Genomic DNA, 17,128 nt, shown 5'->3' with positions numbered 1-17,128 from the left:
AATGAGCCAAGGACATCCATGAAATTCACTTCTACTCCTCATATATGTCCATGACATTTTTCAGTATGCAATGGAGTTCACTCTTAATCCAATTTACGTATGCTATACAGTCTTGAATGCCTCTGAATATTGATGAAAAGTCAATCATCATGCACTTGTGTGGAGTGAGAATAATTCAGACAGCCAAAACCAAATTCCAAATTCCAGCCAAAAGTAAAACATTTAACAGTTCTTCCAAAACATAACCATGTCTTTTCACACTTACAGTGCTTGAATTTGAACACAAAAGCATGTTTGTTGATGATATTTCAGTAGTCGGGGAAGGATAAGATATTTTTCTATCATTCTTCATATTTACAAATATTGAATTGTTTTGCTCAATCTTCAAATTCTTTCATGTTATCCAGACTTAATTTCTGCTCAATAATTAATCTTAAACATAAAATTTTTAAAATAAACTTAAGTTCTAAAAAAGTTTTTTAAAATAATGTGAAATTTCTAACTGAACAGGGACTATTTTTGATGTAATGGTCAAAATTGAAATCTTTCTGTAAAACTGATTTTACAGTACAGTTTTACTACATTATTATTACTATAGAAATAGTGAGCTTGAAAAAAAATAACCACACCAAAGAATAAGAGGTTCCATTTTTATCTTACCATGATGAACTCTGTGATGACTGGGAGTATTAAGAATCCACTCCAGAGGCCCAAGTTTGGTGATAACCTTAAAAAACATAGTGTTTCAATGAACTTGAAAATACTGTATAAGATCAAGAAGAAGTGAAAAGAGAGGGAGAAAATACAAAAAAGAGGATGTTTATCTTATGGTGAATTGCATAAAAAGACAAAAAGGCAAATTTTTTTTGTCTAAACCATTTCCCTGTACTACTATTACAACAACTTTCATGAAAAAAAGAATAAAATAGTAAAATACAAGTTAAAAATTAAATTTCTTTTTGATCCAGCAGCAAATATTTTTCTTATTGTTATTATTAGTTCATGATTTTACGAGAATCATGGAAAGAACTGGGAATCAAGAACTGATAATAGCATGGAGTCACAGTGAAGTGATTGTCCTGCTGCACTCAGTACTGGTGAGGCTGCCCCTTGAGTACTGACTGTGTTTTGGGCCCCTCACTTCAAAAAGGACATTGAGGTGCTGGAGCATGCCCAGAGAAGGGCAACAAAACTGGTTAAAGGTCTAGAAAACATGTCCTATGAGGAGTGGCTGAGGGAACTGGGGTTGTTTAGTCCAGAGAAAAGGAGACTCAGGTAGACCTCATTGCTCTCTACAGCTCCTGAAAGGAGGTGGTAGTGAGGTGGGCGTTGGTCTCTTCTGCTATGTCTCAAGTGAAAGGACAAGATGAAATGGCCTTAAATTGCACCAGGTGGGGTTCAAATTACATATTAGAAAAAAAACTTTCACTGAAAGAGTGATTAGGTATTGGAATAAGTTGCTCAGGAAGGTGGTGGCATCACTGTTCCTGAAAATGTTCAAGAGGTGTCTGCATTTGGCACTTGGGGATATGGTTTAGGGGTGATTCTAGATGATCTTGAAAGTCTCTTCCAACTTTGATGATCCTGTGATTCCATATGAGTTGTTTCACTCATGCTTCTTATCTGTATCCATGAGCACTTCTTGGGATCCAGTGATTCCAACTCTGTGATTCAAGTTATGTGAACACTTTACATGAGCAAATGGCATTGACCCAGAAACAAGTACTCCTTCCTCCTTCGGTACCTTTGACTATTTGTCCCTTCTATCAATGACCTTCTTTTATCCCGGCACAAATGCAGTAACACAACAAACCTGATTAGGGAACTGATGCAAATCAAAACTAATTTTGTTTTGTTTTTCTCAGTTAGTTTAACTCAATCAGTTCCTGAATCTGATCCAACATATGCTCACAAATACACCAGCATGAGTTGGAGGCATGGAAAGAAAGCAGACCAGCATAAATTCATAGTGGAGCTGCAATTTAGGGCAATGAGTCAACACTACAGAAAGTCCAGCCTTGATCATTCTAATACCAAATCCAAAGCAATAGAAAGCATAATTGCCATAAACTCAACTCTAATTTTCCAAGTTTTGTCAGAAAACATGGATGAATTAAGTTTGTATCAGCAGGGTTTATACTAAATTAGGAACTCTCTGGTATTATGGAGGAAAGCCCACTACTGACTTCAAATTTTGTGCTCTGGTTAGCTCGACAGAAGTGTGTGGACACCTGAAAACAGTAACCATTCCTTAATCCCAAACACAAATCCATCAGCCACAAATTGATAAAATCACTGGTTAACCAAAAAGGATTTGTATTCACAATATATTCTAAAATGGTATCTAATCACCATGTCTTATGACCATAATGTCTTGCAGTTAAAAAGGAGGGAGGGGCATAAAAGCAGCTAAATAAAAATGCTTAGACCTTAAGAAACAAACTTAAGAATCTATCTCTTTGTCTTTTACACAACTTAATTAGAAATTTAATACTCATACTGCTGAAAGGGTTAATCTGTAATATAATAATAGAGATAAGATTGGCACAAAATACAGTAAGTAGAGAAGCAGTCATTACTCATGAGAGCAGGTCCATTTGTCTAAAAGCTAAATATACAAGTTTTATTCATTTAATGTTTACAGAACAAAGTCACAAAAAATGGCAGTTCCATTTCTCTTCACAGTTGTGCAAGTGCAAGTAGATCTGGACTCAAAAAGCAGACTTAGTACATTCATCATATATATTTAAATTGTTATGAATCAGGAAAGTATCACAATAAAAGGGAAAAAATACTTTTTTTTTCATTTTTCTCTTTAATAACAGCAAAAAGAACATCTACCTAACTGGTTGAGTGTTTCTGTAATTAAAGGGGTGTAGAATTGAGCAAATTCTTCAGGTAGAGAGAACTGTAACATTTGTAGCACCTTTCTTAAAATCCTGCATACACTTGACTGGAAAAGCAGAATACTGAGACAAGTTTTTTTTGTTTCATTTAACTCAGAAGCCAAGGATAACATAAGTAGGACCATTTGTATTTCTTATTTCTCCCTCAAAATAAGTTCAAGTCTGAAAAGACCACCTCAAGGAAAGAAATAATTCATCATTCATGCTAGTTCCATTTCCCATCTTTCTCAAGCAGAACATCCCACTGTTTTAAGCTGTATGAGATGTGACCACTAATTTAACTTAATCCAAGACAAATGTCTTGGATTGAACTGTTACCCAGCACCTGAGAGAGCAGTGATTTCTCTATTACACCACACCTAACTTTAATCCAGTTGGTTTTAATATTTTTTTAGCTAAGTATTTTAAAAATTTTTGTGAAAATAAACCAAATCTGCACTAGGAGAGCAGGGAATCAGTACGGAATAGCAGTCTTCACTCTTAGCCTACCTGTGAATTATAATAAAATATTCTCAGAATTAATAACTTCAGGTCTCAATGCCCAGCTGATTGAATTAATATTTTAAAATTAAAATTCATGATTCTGAAAGTCTACATAATACATCCATATGCTAAAGCAGAACTTTGTGTCTTGGGGCTCCCTGAGGACCTCAGGAACCTACATAAAATTTTAAAGTATTTTTTACTAATCCTAGAGAAATTACTTTCTTTGGATAATGAAACCTCTCTCATTCTTTAAAACAGTCTTTCTTGGAGTGATGACATTCAAAAACCTACTGAAATATCTTTTCTACAGCATAATAAGTGACTGATGCCTGAGCCTACTTCAGTCAAGGTTTCTTACATTGCAAAGATATATTAGCCACACACTGATCGAAATATCATCTGAGATAACAATTATAACTGCATGACTTTTAAGATCAGAGGCAGTACAGAACTCTGTACCTGATGAAGCAAAAATCCAGTATGATGAAATAGCAATCCATAAAGAAATCCTTTGTCTAAAACACATCCAAAATATTTTTTCAACACAGTCAAAATGGTTCTGGGTGCTATTTCTAGAAATTTCCTTTGCTATCAGTAAGTTTACTTCTGGAGGCTTAGCACATTCCTAAAACATAAAAAAATGCTGTCCATGGAAAACTTGGTGCCAAAAATTTTATAAATATTTTATAAACATATATGCTATAAATATAATTAATTATTCCAACAAACAGAAACATATTATTAGTGGAAAGCTGAGTTGTGAAGGCTTCTGCAGCACCTCATGGCAAAGAAGATAATTATTTTGTTTAAATTTGTTGAATTTTTCTATATTCTACCATTTACCCGGGGCAAAACTCAGCAGATTTTTCATCAAAGTAAATTGTCAAGGCTTGGATAGTAGGACAATTTTTGCCAGGCAAGATTCTGACACTGCCATGTCAGGCTGACAGGAACTTACTGCAATTGCAATGAAAGGAATGAAGTTTGTAGGAACAAAATCTAATGTGGTGTAACAACAGTACTTGCTCCAAAGAATGCCTATCAGGTAACAGAGAAGAGAAAGGCAGCAGCAGTTACTCGACCTACCCATTTACTTTTCATCTGTCAGTCTATCCTTGTTTCCATGCCTTCATTATATCCAGACATTTTCCTTGGAGAATCTCAATTTCAAAGAAGCATTCTTTGTAGCAGTAACCAGGCTTATGCTGTAGTTGCAACTAGTCACCAAAGCATATACACTAAGTCTCAGTTATTCAAGACAGAAAAACATTTTCAGCTTAAAATAGTGTTGTATTCAAGTTGACTTTTTAGAGTAAGAATTTTCACAATGTTCACAATTCAGGAATGAAAAAAGGTTTTTAAAAAAGCAAAATAAATGTGATAAGAATAGCAGATCAGCTCAGTTTTTGTTGCCTGTAATCAGGATTCTCATTAAAAAAAAATGGAGATGCTACTACTGTGATTTTTGTATCAGACTTTTTTACTGGAAAGTAGTTTCAAAAGTAAAAAAAATAAATCTATGAAATGCCATTGTTCAATATCCCTACCAACAGTATTTCAAACCTTATTACATATTATTCAAAGGAAATACTGTGAATATAAAATATTCTTTATCTCATCACTTTGCAGTGATTTGAGGAATACAGAAAAATAGCTACCAATCCCTTAAAAGTTGAAATACCTCAACTGTTGTCCCACAATAACCTTATCTGTATTTTGACCAATATGAGTGGGGATTTACATTTGTGTTTGTTTCCCTGATATAGACACCTACAGTTCTAAATCAACCTCTGTCTCCAATTTTGCCTTTCTCAATTAACAAACACGTCACGTGCACCAAAACTCCCATGCTAGTGACCCACAGATGAACTTCAGTATTCCAACAAAACTCTTATCCTACTTCCTTCATTGTTTAACATCTCATTGCCAAAATAAATTTTTCACTTGTCAAAGTCCTTACAAATGGACTCAATAAACTACCTGCAAATCAGATATGTAGATGTCTTTCACATAATAGATATAAAAGCTTTGTCAGAATTCTCCACAAAAATCTATTCTTTCTTTCTTTACTTTAAAAACCAACATATTTCCTCTGTTGTATTTGGGTATCATTAAATAATAAAGCAGAATTACTGACAGTAACTGAAGCAACTCTAAGACAAGTGCAATAAAGAAGGCAGGCTAAAAGCTGCATGTTTAGAAATAGCTTCCATACATTACTGAATAAAACACAGTGGAATTGAAAACTTTGAAAATAATGAGAACTAAATGTTTTTTGCTACAATAGTAGTTCTTATATAAAGATGTTTCCTTTGTGACAGCAATCCCTAGTCTAAAGGAAAAGAACATTATGCAATATCTCTTGCGGCATGTAAGCACCTCCGTTTGCGGTCTCAGAGTTTGTCAGCACCAAGGGAAATCTTTATTGCCTGGTACCTGCACCACTTCAATGTAGTTCTTGTTTAAGTAATGAGAAAAAATCGTGACATGAAATCCAAGGGAAACTTTACATCTTGTGTAACAACTCCTCCTGTCACCACTGCAACATGAATCTTTACTTAACTCTGTTTCAACATGAACGCTAGGAAGGAAAGTCGACTGAGTACAGCAGGCAACCTTACAGTAAAACCATTCGTATATAAAAAGTTCTGCCTTTTTTTATTCCTTTGAGTATAAGGAAAGCTGTTTGTAGCACAGCATTACTTTCAACATCACAGTGTTACTGATCTGCAGGACAGAAGAGGGTAAATTCATCCCTGGAGCATCACTAAGGAGCACCCTGAACTTTGGGGTTTCTGTTAGACTAGTTGGTAGTAAAACACATATTACAATTCATTTCCTCATCAAAATCAAGACAAGTTTCTTATTCCTTGTATATAAATCTATATTTCAGATAGTCTGGTGGGGAAATTTAAAAATAAGACCTTAATTACATTCCCCAGTAGAGCTGCTGTGTTAATTTAGGACAACACACCCATGTATTTATACAGATGGCTCTGGTGATCAGATTTGCCATGTGAAATCTCTACAGGGAAGCTGAGGAAAGGCGGAACTCCTAGGATATGTGCTTGTCTGCCAGTTTCACACTTTGAAATCCTCAGCAAACCCTGATTTATATGCCGCCAACTGTTTTCCTATCTGATTAGGCAGTTTTCTACTCCAGTAAGCATGTAAAATGGATATAGCCAGATTTCCACACTGAGAAGTGAAAAAACAATATTTATAATTTAGAAATAAAACAAGTCAGAGGAATCAGGCCTTTTGGGATCATAAAGAGTTTCATAGGGGTGAATTTCTGATAAATCTGGATTGTAGGAATGGGAAGTGAAAGCCTAGTTTTAATGGATGGTCCAGTTTAGGGCATATTTATATAATAAACACGCAGCCTTAAGAAATGTGTTTATAATAAATTGTCTTGAAGGCCCGCTGTTGTCACTTTTCATTGTTTTACACTTCAGCCAGAAGGCAAGGTTTGAATCAAACTGTCATCTTACACGAATATTTAAGTTAACAGTTGCAATAAGTGGATGCAACTTTTTTTTCTTTAAAGGTCCAATTAAGCCTTGTGGGAAAGGTGAGCACATGTAGGAAGCTTCAATCAATTTTTCCACTAAGAGAAAACTAACTGGTTGTTTTAATTGCAGCATTACAAATAGCATAGCAAGGAGCAAGTCACACTTTCAGTCATGCATCAAGTTAAGCATTTTAAACAAACTCCAGGAGAAAAATTGCTATACAATTTCAGCATTTTTCAGCAGCTTGACAAATACATGCTGGAAATTGCAGGGGAAAAACCCAGAAAGTCATAAATCAGTATGCCAGTCCTGAAATAAACTAAAATATAGCCAAGTGAGGCTCTTCATCTTCCTTTTTAAACAGACAGAAATATAGTAAGCAGCCTACAGTTTGTGTTTTTAACAAATAATGGTCTTTCACATTTTCTGTTGGTTTTGAATTTAACTAATTTAAATAGCTTCTCAATGAGTACAAGCAATGAGAAAAACTCAAGAGTATTACATGTAATATGTTAAGATGGAAAATTAGATTTATTTTTTTTTTTACGAAGAACAGCATCTCTAACATCATTAATGCGGCATCCTTTCATTATTATATTAACTTTGTTTGGTAAATCAGTTGTTTAGATTCTTTTCCAAGATGCAGAATGTGATGAAATGCCTTGCATCTCTAAGTAACTCATTTCACTTTTACCTTGATGATTCTCCAGAGACTTAATAGACAGAAGTGACCTAAATAAAACTCTTGAACTATGATTTTTAGTTTTAAGGTTTCTGCAGGCATATTAGCAGTAGTCAGGCCCACTGCTGCTTAAGTAAACATTTCGCATCTGTCACTTGCAAGAAGAGTCTTTGGTGCAAGGACCAGAAGCCAATAGTCAAACTCAAGGACTTAATTATTGGGATCAAACTTGAAGTCGTTGCTTATGTTTTTGTCCCATAAAGTTTTCATTTCTGGCCTCACTACTGACCCAGCTTCAACAGGAAAAGGGAAGGATTCTTCTGCCTGGATTGTTGCCCATCAAACACAAATCACCAATATAAGCCTATTATCACGGAGCAGTCACTTTTGAATGAAAAAGATCATGGCTCCTGTGCTCCATGTTGAATTCAGTGCTTTCAAGTGCACAGCACTACACAGTTCACTTAAATTACTTAAATATTTTTAAGTCTGCCTCTCTCTATTTGCAGTTAGGTTGAAAGAGAAGACAGATAAGAATAAAATACTGGCTCGTGGTGTAAAGGCACATCCAGGTAGACTCAGATACTTAAAAGTGCCAAGGAGAACTTGGTTTTAAATAGCAGGCTCATCCTGAGGCTACTAAGGTGTCACATCGGAACTCTTAATCATCACCGAGGTCCTAGGTGCCAAGGAAGGAACTCCATACCTCATCCCACTATATTTTTCCTGATTAAATTGTGTTCAAGTGCAGTCTACAATTAGCAGAATAGGAACAGTGTGCTCTCTTCTGAATGTTTTATTTTCTCTCCTTTTTGTTATTCTTTTTATTTAAAACAAAAAGCAGAGTTATGTGCTTTATATATCTAGAAAGATAATACTTTTCTCCCCTCACGGGGGAAGAGAAACATGGAAAAGTAGAACATATTTTGCAGTTATTACTAGTATTTCTGCTTAGTGATAGTGTTGTCAGCTTTGCTCTCCTCCATGTTCTGGCAAATGCAATGTTGACAGGACTTTTATCCTGCAGGTTGATCAGAAAATCTAATAAGCCATTTTGGCAGACAGGCTGGATTGAAGCAGTGAGATCTCTTTGTTTCTTGGAATCATGCTTAAGTTTTATTTTCTACATTGTATATATACTCTATCTGGACCTACAAAGTCACTGTCTACACTGAAGAAAGTATTTTTATCTTTCTAGTGGTTATTGAATTATTTGTTCTCTTTCCCTCCAGAGTAAACGTTCTAATTGAGAGTTTGTGGCAGGCAAACAATGAATTTATGAATGACAAAAGCGTCAGCTTTAGCAATGGGATGAGAACTTTCTTTTGTAAACCAAAATTTTTTTCTGTATGCATATCAGCAAATAGTTCATTTCCCGTTGGTTTCAGAATAATTTCTTGGACCTTTGTAACAGTGAGAAAGTATCCAGTAGGCTGTCAGATGACGTGACCTGTTTCTAGGAATTCCACTTAAATCATCTGTATCACTGAGAGTTGACAGACATGATCTTGAACATCAGAGTAGGAGAATGGCTGTAATCATCTTTAATTACATTCATCTCTTTGATGACTCTTAGTAAAAGTCTTCTGAATGGTAAGTTTCTGATCCCTTTTAACCTGACTAGGACAGATGTGTGTGTTTCTAATTTGAAGGGGAACATCAGACAGACCTGTGTCTGGTTTTTGCTACAGCTTTTTGCTCTTTCATTAAATGAACCAATGTACTAGAATAAAGAAAATTAAAGGTTTTGTTGGCATATGGTATTTGAATTCAAAGTGACCTTCCAGCATCAAATTCAAGACATACTGCAGCTTCAAAATTTTACTCAATTACATTGGATTATTAGTGATTTTACCTTTTACTGGTGATGCCTTTTAACTTAAAAAAAAAAAAACAACAAAACAAAAGCAAACCCCAAACTAAAACAACAACCAAAAACCACAAAGCCTAACCATATTTCTTATCTTGGCCAGAAAATCAGATCAGTCTATTATACAAGGCCTAGACATTTTTAACCTACTAACAAAGTATGTCTGTTTTTATTTGAAAACTATTGAATATTTTAGCTCTGTACTAAAGACCTTCCTCCAACTCCACAAATCAACCACAAGAACAAAACTAACTTGTTCCCAGTGCAAACACTCAAAAGTGTAATAGTCAAATAAGTTTTGTTAAAATGCTTTCTAAATTCAAAGTCTCATGTCTTGATCAGATATACCTTTCAGTTTTATGAAATGAATTACTAACATGCTTCTAAAGTACAAAACTACTGCAAGTACTTTAAATAGACCCTGTGATATGTTTTTTACTCCTGTATTCCTTTCTTGTTCATTTAAATGAGACTAGTTCTAAGAAAATGCAGAAATAAAATTTGCCAAGAAATATACCAATCTCAGTTGTTAGGACCTGGAAATTAACAACTGAATATTTTATCTATTGTCTCATGCTGTCACTTATTTTTCACATTGTCTTAAAAATCTTATGATTCTTTTGACCACTATCCAATAGATTTTTCATTCTCTAGAGTTTCAAGAATAGCTTTTGCTATTGATATAGTAATCACAGGTGTACTGCTACTTAAAAGTAGTATGCACATTTTTATGTATTTTCCTTAATTTTACTTGGTTCTTAAATCTGTTTGTTTAATTTCCTTATCAGACAGAAAACCAACACGAAACATAGAAGATCTTTCCTGAATCTGATCATTTTCTTAGGTATGAGCTGATTGATGCAAGGACTTTAGGACTGGGCCACAACAGCTCACCTGTACTCAAGGAGCCTAGATGGGCTATGTGGGGCATGAAAGTGTGATGACTTCATGACTTCTTTCTGTCAAAGCTTTTTATTAAAGAAAACTGAGTAGAAGTCAAAAATAAACAAAGACACAGAAAAAAACCTCCAGTACATACTGCACATAAGTGCAAAATATTTTTTTGACAAATACAATACATTTCCTCAGCAAGTTTCAGTTTCACTGAATTGGTGTTTTCTGACAAAAAAAAAATGTACTTTTCCCTATATTTGTAGCAATATCATGTCTCTCTTTCCAGTCTGCACGAGGTGTTGCCAAAATTATTCCCATTCCTCACCTGTTTTCACCCATGTTACTCCTGGTTAATAGTTGTTCCTCACCTTTTTCTGCTCCCAGAGTTTGATGGGGTAGAAAAACTTAAACAAGGCAAAAAGAGATGCCTTAAAAAACCTGACTTCCATGAGTATGGTAAAGGGCAGATTACAGTCTTTCCTTAAATTAGAAAATTAAACAGAAAGTAATACATGTCAAAGATCAAACAGGCAAGGAATAATCTGCTGCTGCAATTACTACCATCAGGGATTGGATCAGTTGATACTTTCCAAATACAATTTGACATCTCATAAAAATTACAGCTAAACCAACAGAAACTAATTTCTGTTTTTCACAGGTGTCTATCAGGTTATAAACACACCTAACTTATTGGTTGTAATAAATGCATAATGGAAGGATATAGTTTAATATAAGCCATAGACCTTCCGAATCACCTGTGAAAATAAACTGAAATGCAGTATTTCTGCCTGTCAGTAACAGTCCTTAAACATTTAGTAGCTTTTGAAAAATTAGATTTTTAGTGCTCTTTGACTGAAGTTTTTTTTTCATTCCCTTATGATCTAGATGAGAATGGTCTGTCTGGTCATAGAAATGTTTCTCCCGGACTACAGGCAGATCTCCTGACTTATTCCATATTGGATGAACCAAAAATTGTTTTTTCTTGATTTATTGAGATCACAGAACTATAGAAGAATTTAGGCTGGAAAAGAACTCTAAGATCAAGTGAATCATTAACCCAGAACTGCCAAATGTTTTCCTCAGTTGCTTTTGGGTTGATTTTTTTTTTCATTTTTCATTTAAATAAACAATTAGGAATTTATTTCAATACCTTGATGCTACTCAGAGATTTTTAAAAAATCTTTGGAAAAATTCTGACATAATTTCAGATTGCCATGCACATGGTGCAATAATCACACAATCATAGAATCATTAAGGTTGGAAAACACCTCCAAGATCATCAGGTCCAACCTTTGACCAAACACTACCATGTCACTAAACCACAGCACTAAGTGCCATGTCCAGTCATTTCTTGAATACTTCCAGAGATGGTGACTCCACCACTTCCCTGGGCAGCCCATTCCAATGCTTAATCACCCTTTCAGTGAAAAATTCTTTATGACGTCCAGCCTGACTCTCCCCTGGCACAGCTTCAGGCTACTTACTCTTGTCCTCTTGCTGGTTGCCTGGGAGAAGAAAACAACTTCCACCTGGCTACAACCTACACTCAGGAAGTTGTAGACACTGATAAGGTCTCCCCTCAGCCTCCTTTTTTCCAGGTTAAACAACCCCAGCTCCCACAGCTTCTCCTCACAGGACTTACTTATAGACCCTTCACCAGCTCTGTTGCCCTTCTCTGGACTTGCTCCAGCACCTCAATGACATTCTTGCAGTGAGGGGCCAAGAACTGGACACAGAATTCGAGGTGAGGCCTCACCAGTGCCAAGTAGAGAGGTACAATCATTGCCCTGGTCCTGCTGGCCACAATATTGCTGATACTCATGTCTCTGGCCTTTGGCCCATACATCCAGAATGCACAGAAGCAGCGAAAAAAAAAAAGTAGACTTATGATAACAAAAATTCTTGTAATGGGACAATATAGTTAAACACAAGTGCGTAATGTTAAGTCACAAAGTTGTGTTTTCGCTCTAGCATACCCAGCTTTTCTTGATTAATTTCAGATATGCCTTTCCTTTATCAATAGTTCGTTCTAATAAGTAATAATAAAAGATTCCAGCACCACAAGAATGGTACAGTACAGTTTTTATATAAGATTTATAGCGTTTGAAATGCTGCACTATTTTATACAAAAGGACAAAAACTAACACATGTCAAGTATGTAGGAAATACAGAAGTCTAAATGAGATCAAACCAGAGTGTACTTTTGATCTTCATGATACTGTAGTCGGAGAATACATGACTCACTTAGGATAAGATAAAACAAAATAGACCATGTCTGATCTGTTCATAGGAAAGCTGGAAAAAACCTAACATAACAAATACTGAGAAAAGTCAAAGTTATAACATAGGAAACATCTCTTAACACTACTTGAAACAACATTGGACACATGTAAAATTTAAGTAGGAAAGATAGAAAAATATCAGAGATCATATTTGGCTTTAAACTTTTGCTCTAGGCTGAAACATGGCATAGAAAATTTCAGCACAGTATGATCATTCTTTTGTAATTACTGAATTCAATGTAAATGACTCCCAAAACAAAACACCTTCCCTTAGAAACTTTCACATACTTTCAATCTTTCCCATTAGTTAAATATCATGTGGGGTTTTTTTCTATAAACACTAAATTGTGAATGTCCTTTCTTAAACTTTTCAGTTCTAAGCAAAAAAAAAAAAAATCACCTATTAAAGAAAAAAAAGAGAGATTTTTTTCCCTGTATCTTAATAGATTTTATTTTCCTCAAGGAGAAAGATGTACAATCAAAAGTTGTAAAGTGACAATTTCCAAACATATTTGACCAGTTAATGTGGGCAAAATTATATCTAAGGAAACATCTATACTGATGAAAAAAACAACAGAAATCTGAGGAAAAACTCAACATTTCTTACCAATTGCTCCTTCATTTTAGAAGCAAACTGTTATATCTTGCACAGCAGAATGGACATAATAAAGCCTATGTCCCTTAGCCCCTAGTGATATGTACCGTCATCCTGTAACAGCACCCACCATGGGCTCCCAGAGGACACCAGAGCTGCTGGGGGATGATGATATCTGCTCTCAGAACAAGAGCTAGTAGCAGTTACCGAGACAGGATACTGTTTTTCATAGAACCCCAGGTCTGCAGCCCCCAAAAAACCTCATATGTTTGGAAACAGATGGAAACTGAGACTCGCAGGAAGAATTTTCTTATTAACATAATCTGTGTAAAATAATTAGAACCATTAAAATTCACAAAAGGACTGCAAGAAAAAAAAATAGAGATGACACAGCTATAAACAGTTAAATTTTAATAGTTTTTGCAAAGAAAATCCAAAATAAAGGTGAAGCATCATATTAATTTCACCAAAAATATTGGGTAACATAAACCTGCATGGCTGCTACCATTTCCCTTCTTTTCCTTACTCTTTTCTGTCAATCCCTTGCCCTTGAGAGCAGGAAATCTGCTAATACATGGTGTAACCCTATTTCTATTTTGACATCATATTTGACCTTACAGCATGACTTCAACATATTTCAACTCATTTCAGCTGCGCTAAAAAATCAACAATATCAACATTAAGCAAAGTCCTATGAGTGGATCAACTGGATCAGTACAAAAGATCCATTGTTTTTCTACTGGCACAATAATTTAATAGTAAGGAGTGCTTATCTTTTCATTGAGACTGAAATTCATTCTTGTTTAGACTAGTGTCTAAACTTGGCACATTGCACGTATGCTATGGAAATTCCTTTTAAGCCCTATGAAGGATTTAGCGCTTTAGAGGGATGTAGGCAATTTATAAGCATCTGAAATTCACTTTAGAAACTTTAGACGTCCACTGTGGCACCAGTGCTGAGAGTCACTGAGTTACTGTTGTGCAGCAGAATGTTAGAAACCTCATAGCCAAGGAAGAGATGGCTTCAAACAGCAAAGACATAGATGAGGTATATTACATTTTTCTCAGTGGCAAAACACACTAAAGCAATTTGTGAAACCTAAAGTATGAGCAAAGAAACTTTACTACCATGTGATTCATACTAGTAGTTTCAAAATTGCTTGAATTTGTTCAAAACATTTTAAAAAGCTTAACTGTATATTGCTTGAGTTTATGCCAGTTCTGGTGATTGTGAAATTTTATCGTAAGCCTGCCCTATTCAATTGGTATTGCAGAGCATCAGACATGTTAATGATTTTAGAAATGTGTCCAACAGAAGTGAAATGTCATCAACCAAAGTTTGTTACTGGTTCACTAAAACTGTCTTTTTTTATTTTTTTGATTAATCCTTTTTTTTAAGGTAACAGACAGAAAGTATAAAAGAAAAAACTGCAATTTAAACAACACAATCACCTAAAATAGCAGATAAAGAAAATAAAATTGCTTTCCTAAAGAACTGTCCTACAAATCACATCACGAAACTAGAGGGGGAAAAGGTTCTGTATGGGCAGAATAATCAAAGAAGTAAGTGTTGTAAAAATAATTAGCCCGCAGCCCACTCGGGGCTACTGAGAAATACGCTACTGACCTATAACATGGAATACCTTTAAACACCTCTAATGTAATGCAAGGAAGAAGGCAAAGGCTGTTGAACTACCTGAGAAGTCTGGGAACTACCTATTAATTACAGCGGGTTATTAACTGTATATGTGCTTAGACTAGATATGGTCTACACACTCACAAAACACAAATAAAGTGGTAGAGTCATAAACAAATAGCCATCAAATGATCAAAGAGCATTTTTCATCTGAGAATTACTAGTGCTAAGAAAGAAAAAATATCTGACTTTAGTTGCAGCTCTAAATGATCTTTAAGAAGCACTGGCATTTGGATATTTTTCCCTAAAATATTTATCTTAGAAATTGAAATCAGTTTCAGTATCTGCCAAAAATGTTTAATAAGCTGCAAGATAGGAAAATATACTATTAAAATAGCAAAAAGTTTTGATTCCTCACAGTTACTTTTAAATCTAATTGGGACCAACTGGCCTCATTGCTTCTTATAAACTTAGCAATATATATTCAGAAAAAGAAATAAAAATGAACAGATGTTTCTCCTTAAAGAAATCAGACAAAGATTTTTCTTACACAATAAATCAGCTGCTAGTGGATTTCCAGGACACTGCTCCAGGCTAACTGTTTAGGTATGGCTTAAAAACCTGGTTTACCTCTGTGTGTATCCAAAACTGGTAAAGTAGATTAAACTGTAAATGAACAGCAAACACCGAAGGGGGAATGAAAAGAGCCATGGGCAAGTTGAACATCTGAAAAAGGAGAAAAAAATCATACATTAGATAAACTCATGATAACATAATGAAGTACTACCTCAGGAGCGCAAAGCACTGCATGATATACTTGCTTCTTCTAATAGGTCCTTAATGTAGAAATTACACAGCATACATAGATACTGATCATTATACTATTAGATGTGCTACAGCAAATGAGACATAAATTGATCCAAAAGTGGTTTCCCAAAAGTCATACTGAACAAGTAGAAAAATCAAGACAAGAACTCATAAATCCTGATATTAGATGTTTATCTTGTGTATTACATGGAGCAGACAGCATCATATCCTTGACATGAAGGGTTCACTTAAAGGGGAGAATTATCATAGAGTAAGCAAGGTGTGAATTTATAACACCATAGTTTTAACATCCGAACTCCCTATATGAGCACCATAAGGCTAAGGCTACTTACTTGGCTTTCCAAGTTAATTATAAATTCTCACCCTAACTTTCCTACAGCATCTCCATTAAAGTCTGAGTCCTAAAATATGCTAGCATGCAAACAGTATCAGAAAACTTCTTACTTAGGAAACACTCTGGTATCTTACATACAGAGTAAGTCACAGGAATTCCACAATTAATTGTTTAACTAGCTGAGCAATAGAATAAAACTTCCGAGACCCCCATACATTAAAAGTCAATCTGCTTCCTTCAGAAAAAGGCTTATATTTTTCTTTTCCCTTGTACCTGACATTGTATTGTATCACCTGCAATTAAAATTAAATTCTTCTCTATACCAGAGATTTTTCCTAAATCAAACAGTAGCAGAAGTATCTTTAAAACTTTAAATCTCTTTAACACTCAGGGAAAATCTTTGTAGCAGATAAGAGATCCATGTAAAACATGGCAAAATTAGCAAAATCTGTTTCCAAATTCCTATTGCCCTTTTCACTAAAATCAAAACTTTAAACATCAGCGAAAGCAGTCTGATAGCCATGACAGGCTCCTGAACCAGGAATTCCTTTAGTGTAGGTCTGGACATAGCATTTAAAGACAATATTCTCTCAGTTTTAGTTGATAGGTCTACTCAATAGGTAGATGTCCCACTGAGTCTCTGAAACAACAGCACCCCATCCCTGTGATGTAACTGATGCTCTCAAGGAAGTCACCACAGTCATATCTCACTGTGATGAACCAAAAAGGACTAAGGCCCTCAAATCTCAGCTTAGTCTGCTGGCTTCAACACCAGACAAGGGCTGAAGCATTAGGACAAAACCCTACAGACTTTGCAGGATCATCTGGCAGGGTTGGGACAGCTGTGATTTCAAAAACTACACTCAAAGACTTCATGGATCACAGCTGCCCCACAAATGACACATGGGGTGTTTCTGGCTGAATGTCTTGGAAGTTGCTTTCCAAGACTTAAAGGAATTAAAAGGTAATAGAAGAATACTGAGCTTCTGGAACTTAGGAGAAACGAAGTAAACAGTTATTTTGTTTCAATCACTCTGATCCTCAAAGGCTGATTTATTTGCCTAGCATTTATAAAACAAAAAAGGAAGAAAACTATACTT

The 17,128-nt window shown here is 35.2% G+C and overlaps 1 protein-coding gene across 2 annotated transcripts in view; it reads right to left on the bottom strand.

Moving 5' to 3' along the window:
• The window catches only part of AGMO (alkylglycerol monooxygenase), a 189,231-nt gene that overhangs the window by 89,063 nt on the left and 83,040 nt on the right, over positions 1 to 17,128 (bottom strand). For both annotated transcript variants that reach the window (XM_051785980.1, XM_051785981.1), the window contains exons 5-6: positions 15,497 to 15,592; positions 661 to 727 (exon numbers count right to left, since the gene is read on the bottom strand). In XM_051785980.1, the coding sequence (XP_051641940.1) occupies positions 661 to 727; positions 15,497 to 15,592 (163 nt within the window). The remainder of the gene's footprint in view (positions 1 to 660; positions 728 to 15,496; positions 15,593 to 17,128) is intronic.

This window comes from Manacus candei, unplaced genomic scaffold (genome assembly GCF_025592945.1).
Source record: "Manacus candei isolate 608988 ecotype Guabito, Panama unplaced genomic scaffold, ASM2559294v1 h1tg000021l, whole genome shotgun sequence".
Taxonomy (NCBI): Eukaryota; Metazoa; Chordata; class Aves; order Passeriformes; family Pipridae; genus Manacus; species Manacus candei.
This window is presented reverse-complemented; position numbering and strand designations above follow the sequence as displayed.